The sequence below is a fragment of the Pongo pygmaeus genome, chromosome 3 (genome assembly GCF_028885625.2).
Source record: "Pongo pygmaeus isolate AG05252 chromosome 3, NHGRI_mPonPyg2-v2.0_pri, whole genome shotgun sequence".
NCBI classification, from domain to species: domain Eukaryota; kingdom Metazoa; phylum Chordata; class Mammalia; order Primates; family Hominidae; genus Pongo; species Pongo pygmaeus.
This window is the reverse complement of record NC_072376.2, coordinates 80037347-80044419: the sequence shown is the minus strand read 5'-3', so window position 1 is coordinate 80044419 and position 7073 is coordinate 80037347. Positions and strand designations below refer to the sequence as shown.

General features: G+C 35.8%; 1 protein-coding gene and 1 pseudogene across 1 annotated transcript; one reads left to right on the top strand and one right to left on the bottom strand.

The window, feature by feature from the left end:
* The first annotated feature begins 277 nt into the window (after positions 1-277).
* LOC134739546 (U2 spliceosomal RNA) lies at positions 278-427 on the top strand (annotated as a pseudogene).
* A 6115-nt stretch (positions 428-6542) lies between these two features.
* On the bottom strand, positions 6543-6869 carry LOC134739302 (metallothionein-2-like). The gene has a single exon (XM_063663086.1). It carries the CDS (start codon positions 6801-6803, stop codon positions 6642-6644), a length of 162 nt encoding a protein of 53 aa, XP_063519156.1. The 5' UTR covers positions 6804-6869; the 3' UTR covers positions 6543-6641.
* Between the last annotated feature and the right edge of the window lie 204 nt (positions 6870-7073).

Below are 7073 nucleotides of genomic sequence, written 5' to 3'. Positions count from 1 at the left end.
GGGTTCAAGGGATAGAAGTCAGTGAAATAGTTTCTGCCTCTAAAAAGCTGCATATGGAGGTAAGGTGCAGTGATGCGCACGCCTAGTACCAGCTATTTAGGAGTCTGAGGCAAAAGGATCACTTGGGCCCAGGAGTTCAAGTCTAGCCTGGGCAACATAGCAAGACTCTGTATCTAAAAAATAAATTAATTAAATTAAATTAATTAAATAAATAAAAATAAAGCTGTATTTTAAAAGCATTTTATAAATTAGAAAGATCTCAGAAATTTAAGACACTATGTCTTCTTGGCCTTTTGGCTAAGATCAAGTGTAGACATTAATAATATTGCTATTTTAATACATTTTGTTTTTTGGGGGACGGAGTCTCTCTCTGTTGCCCAGGCTGGAGTGCAGTGGCATGATCCCGGCTCCCTGCAACCTCCACCTCCCAGGTTCACGCCATTCTCCTTCCTCAGCCTCCCGAGTAGCTGGGACTACAGGCACCTGCCATCACGCCCAGCTAATTTTTTTTTTGTATTTTTAGTAGAGACAGGGTTTCACCTTATTAGCCAGGAAGGTCTTGATCTCCTGACCTCGTGATCCGCCCACCTCAGCCTCCCAAAGTGCTGGGATTACAGGCGTGAGCCACAGCGCCCGGCCTATTTTAATAATTTTTATATCAATAATATAATACTAAAAGATTCCTGAGATATGTTATTTTTATTCAGATTTATGTCAAGGTGTCCATCTAATTTCAACATTACTTTGCTATTCAAAAATGTAAGAACCTAGATATTTTACCTTCTTATAGAGAATAATAAGAGAAATGTCCTTCTCCCTGGGCTAAATCAGTTATTAACATTCAGTGAATTGAGTGATTGATCTTTTGAAAGTGAGTACTATAGATTATTTTTAGTTGCCTTACTTATAAAATCGTGGCAATGACCTAGGGAGTTTGTGACTTAGCCTGATCCAGAGGGATGGATCAAAATCAAAGGTGGAACCAAGTCTCACAAATCCTACTTCTTTTGGGAACAAACGTGAGGAACCAGTGACAATAATCAGCAACCATCAGACAAATTCCAAAAATAAAAATAAAAATAAGCAGGACCTTATAATTCTGACACAATCAAATCCCAAGGGATTTGCTTGTTCAACTGTCTTTGAATTACAAAATAATTATTTTGGAACTGCAAAATTATTTTGAAATGTGATATATTTAAAAATTCACGGCCAGGCACAGTGGCTCAAGCTGTAATCCCAGCACTTTGGGAGGCCAGGGCGGGCGGATCATTTGAGGTCAGGAGTTTGAGACCAGCCTGACCAACATGGTGAAACTCCATATCTACTAAAACTACAAAAAAATTAGCCAGTCGTGGTGCCTCATGCCTGTGGTTCCAGCTACTGGGGAGGCTGAAGCAGGAGAATTGCTTGAACCTGGGAGGAGGAGACTGCAGTGAGCCGACATGGCACCCCTGCACTCCAGCCTGGGCAACAGAGCGAGACTCCGTCCCCAAAACAAAAACAAACAATAAAATAAAATTCACATGAAACAACCAGAAAAAAGAAATATCATTATTAAAATGAAGAGAAAAGCATCAGGAGCATTCATTTACAGAGTGAATACAAACCATTTTGCTCTAATAACCAGTTTCCTTAGTAATCTTTCTGAATTTATTCCTTTTCAATTCACTTAGTCAAAGAAATAAGTAACCTAACTGTTTTCACTGGTTAGAAGGTGAAAGAAATAGATGACAGCTGAATTACAGTCATCACTGTGTGATTTCATAAGCTGTTACTTTCCCAAGCTGTAAAATCTATCCTTCCTTACCATAAAAAAAATACACATTTCTCCCTTTGAACTTTTTGAAGCACTTTATTCAGCAGCAAAAGACATTCTTTAGATCCCCTGAGATACAAAGGTGGTATTTTCCCCAAGATGAACATTCACTACGCCATCAATTAAGGAGGAATCAGTGATGTTAAAACACACTGAATACAATTAACTGTTTTACATGCCAGCATAATACCCTCTTAATAGTCACATTAAACATTAAGAGAATACTATTTCAGCCATTTCCTCTAATAGGTTGTGCTATATACTCCTTTGCCTTCTTTTTCTTTTGTGATTATTCAAAGGAGGCAAGACAATAACAATATGAAGCATAGGGTAAGTACAAGACAATTTTGCAAGGCACTGAGCTCCTATAATAATCTTCATTCAAGATCATTAATATAGTAGTTTTAAAAAGATAAAAGGATAACTTCAATCTAAATAAGTTCTAAAGATAACACATCAAGATCCATAGATGCAATTTAATCCTCACATTATACATTATACTGATTAACAAGATAATTGCAAAATAAATTCCATGGTGGAAAAATATCAAAATATCAACAATATGTATCATGTGGAAAGGTGAGGTTTTTGATGATCATGGTACATTCTTTTTTCTTTTGAAATATATTTTCTACATTTATGTATACTAACACTAATAGATATGTCCATTAGAATTTTGTAGCTTATCTCATTATTATCATTTACCTAAACAAAACTAGAATTAAAATATAACTACTGTGGTATTTATCTTCCTCTAAGCTTAGAAAAGATATAATAGCAGGAGATCATCGAAAGTGTGAGAATTCAGTGTGCACATGCTTAGACGGCACTGACTTCCATATACTCCCTTGAAGTTCCCTATTCCTCATATTCCAGATTCTACTACATATCGTTATTTTTAGACTATCAAGTCACAAAATTGAATTAATCACACCCTCCATTTCATTGAACATTTTCAGCATGTGTGCAATACCCCTTTTTAAATTTTACCTTTCTACTTTTTACTACCTTTTTCCCATGCATCCACCATTATCACCTCACCCCACCCTTATATATTTAATTTATACCCTACCAGTATATCATTGGTATATTCAATTAGATATATGTGTATCTTTAAAGATGAATTTGGTGTTTCTGGGCATATGCATGTAATATCCTTGAAAGTTATTCTTTTATAAATCTCATATTGTTTATTCCCCAATTTGTCATGATATTTTAAGAGCCATCCAGATAAATATTAATCTAGAACATTATTTCTGAGTGCTGAATATAACTTTATCATGTGTCTATCTCTTATTTTATTTCCCATTCCTCTGTCAATGGACATCTAGACTTCCTCCATTCTTACTACCACAAACATTGCTGTGAAAAATATTCCTAGGGACATGTGCAAGAGACTTAGAATTGTAATTGCTGCATCATCGAGAAAGTATAAAGATAGTTAATTTACCAAGTACTTTCAGGTTGCTCCCTGGAATGGTTGCAACAGTTTACTTTCCCTTAAGTTGAATGGGAGGTTTCTTATTTCCCAACATCCTCACCACTGCGTGATATTCTCAGGCTTTCTAATTGCTTTAATTTTCAGTTCTCTGATCACAGAGTAAGGGTAAGTCACTCTTCATTTGCTTATGAACCATTTGGGATTCCCAGTTTATTTGTGTATTTTCTATTTCAATAGTAGAATGCAAACTTCACAGGTGCTGTTGTTTATTTGCATCTCCATTCCTTTCCTGATTAGTTTTAACATAAATTTGTCTAGTCAATCTTTTAAAAGAAAAGCCAGTTTTGGGTTTTTATAGTTCATAGTTATATGTTTAGAATACATTGAATGAATGATGAATAACTAAAAAAGGAATGTCATTTGCTGTGTAACAAACAACTGCACAACTAATGACTTATAACAATAAACTTTTTATCCTCACTCACCAAGTGCCCACCTACCTGTGGGTAGTTTTGGCTCTGAAGAGGTATATTGGGCATGGCTCCAGCCTGCAATTTGATTGAGGTCTGCAATGAGAGGAAACTATTGTTTAGATTTTTTAAAACTTAGATTTATAGTTTACATGTTCTAAATTCCTTTTCTTTAAAATATAGGAAAGAAAATGATACCAAATATTTATGACCCAGTAAGCCTAGGAAAACATCTTGCAAGCTGAGTTGTCATGAAAATATCTTGAGTAAGATTATATTTGATTATTCTCTCTGCTTTAGTGCAACTTAATATGTATTACTTATATTTTCTGACTTTCATTGTAAAGATGATAAGCCTCTCCAGTATGGCAAATTATTTTACTACAGAGACTGTCTTAACATAACATCTGCCCAAGGTTTATTTAAAAAAAAAAAGAGCGTGTTTCAGAAAATTGCATGAAGTCATCAAACATGTCTTATGTCTCATAGCAGGGTTGCTATTCAGTCAGTATACATGACCATACAAGTTGTTAAAATATTGAAACAATCCTATATACATGGTAAATAGAAGCTACTTTGAGCCCCTGCCATGTGCCTCTGCCCCAGCCCACCAGAGGTGTACTCATAATCCTGACATGAAGGGCACAGCATCCAGGAAGCTGCTCCAGCAGTTTGGCTGGTGTCTGTTCTGATTGGTCAGTGCCCTATGTTGTACTAATTGTTATATATTTTAGATATCACATCTGAAGATAGGAAATGGCGCATATTCTCATGTACAATTTGTAAATAAACTCATGGGATTTTGTCGGGGGTGGGGGTTGGGCTTTGTTCCTCCAACAAATACACACGTATACATATGACATGCATGACACCTATGTATACGCTCTGAAATCTCTGGGATAAAGAAAGCGATACAGTGTGTCTCTCTTCCTGAAGCTGTTTATATTAAAGATGCCTCTGGCAGTTTTTTATCTAAACACATTACAAAGCTTCACTTGTTCCACACTTTTCACATCTCTTAGTTAACTTCTGGATTCATTCCTTGTCTTACTTGAGCACATCCTCCCAAAATGTTTTCACACAGAATTGTTGTCAGCCTTCTGAGGCCTTGTGTACCTTACAATAACTTATTTCAGCCTTACATAGAATTAATTGGATATAGCATCCTAGCTTCAAATTTCTCTTACTGCAACAATTTCTCTCTCCTCTTTCTATCTAAATACACTCAGCCCTGTGTATCTTCAGGTTCTGCATTTACAGATTCAAACAACCTGGGACCGAAAATATTCAAGAAAAAACAAATTAACAATTAAAAAATACAAATAAAAACCAAAACAGCATAACAACTATTTACATAGCATTCATATTGTATTAGGTATCATATGTAATATACAGATAATTGAATGTATACAGGAGGATGTATGTAGATTATGAGCAAATAGTCCATTTTATATAACGGAATTGAGCATTCCTGGATTTTACTATGAAGGCAGTGGGTCCTTGAACCAATCCTTGAAGATACTGAAGAAAGACTATACTAATGTCACTCTTTCATCCTGCAAAATTCTGTTACTATATCTTACCTTTTCTCTCAGTTTTTTAGCACAGCTTTGTCCTTCCTGAGTCCTTCTAGAAGAGTTGATTGACCTGATCTTTCAGCTCACTAATTTGTATTTCAAGTGTGTTCACTCTGAAAAACAGTATCTAAAAAACATCTATAAGGTTTATCTAATACCATACTTACTGAGTTATTTCAGTTATTAGGTTTTTCATACTGAGTATCTCCAATTGGTCCTTCATAACTGATTTTTCTGATTCATGTTTCTAATTTCCTCCTTTGGGTCTCTAAAAACATTTATAGTCCTTTTTAAAAAAATTATTACACTTTTGAAAATTTTTTTCTATCTGATCCACTCATTTGGCTTCCTCTTTTATTTTTATTTTTTTCAGCTTCCTCTTTTAAAGATATCTGTTTGCCTACCTTCTTTTCATAGTACATACATTCTTCACATTTTGTGATTTTGTTATTTTTTTCCTGTGAACATACAGTCCCTTATGGTCTTGGATAATATTCAGATGATTTAATAACAAGGACAGCATGGACACCAACTAATCCTAACAGAATTCTGAACATATTAGAACAGATAGATGCTCACTGTAACTACCTGATATAGGCTCAATGACTGTCGTCCTAACTTGAGACTATCAGCTAATCATACTAATTAAGTGTACTATTATACCCTGATTAGTATCCTCAGATTACAAAGTTATTGTACCAAAAATCTCCTCCTAAAGACCCAATTCTGATGTTGATTTGATCTAAACTGGTTGACAACATAATTTCTAAATCTTTTCCCTGCAATGATTAAAATATAATCCAACAGCTTCTTAAGATTTAAAGATAAGATTTTTAAGATCATAAAAGGTTTAAGATAAGAAAGACCGTACTAATATCACTCTTTCGTCCTGCAAAATTCTGTCACTATGTCTTAACTTTTCTCTCAGGTTTTTAGCAGTTTGTCACTTCCTAAGTCCTTCTAGGTAAGGACTAAGATAAAATAATTCCAAGAAAAGACCTTATGCTAGGAATAGTCTGTTTACCACCCAGCAAGAGTATTCTTTTCATTTCCAAATTAGATAACCTGCTACAATCATGAATTATTTTACATAGTTTATTTATATTAAAATTTAATAAAACAGTGGTAAAGTTTATCTGGTACTTTAATACTATTCTTTTTTTTTTTTCCAAGTCAAAGCTGTTTTATTATCATTCACATTATTTCATAGAAAAAGGAATGTAGCAAACGTCAGGATCAGGGTTGTACATAAAAAATCCAGGTTTGTAGAGGTCGCGTTATTTACATCTGGGAGCAGGGCTGTCCCAGCATCAGGCGCAGCAGCTGCACTTGTCCTATGCCCCTTTGCAGATGCAGCCCTGGGCACACTTGGCACAGCCCACAGGACAGCAGGAGCAGCAGCTTTTCTTGCAGGAGGTGCATTTGCACTCTTTGCACTTGCAGGAGCCGGCGCAGGTGCAGGAGTCACCGGCGGCACAGGAGCAGTTGAGATCCATGGCGAGCTGAAGAGGCGGCTGGAGTCGGGACAGGTTGCACGCGGGCTCGCTGGGACTTGGAGGAGGCGTGGTCAATACTGTTGTCTTTTTAAACTTTTGTTCAACATTTCAGTATCAGAATATTTCTTCTTTGGCACTTGCTTTCAATTAGCCTATCTTGCCACTAGATGGAGAGCGATGCCACTAGGTGGAGGGTGATGCCTACTATTAGATGGTACGTAAATTTACCTTCTTGCATTCAACAGCCTTAAAAGATAGCTGTTTAAGTAT

Excerpts from the sequence above, each read along its gene's own strand:
- LOC134739302 (XM_063663086.1), bottom strand. The coding sequence starts at position 6,803 with ATGGATCTCAACTGCTCCTGTGCCGCCGGTGACTCCTGCACCTGCGCC.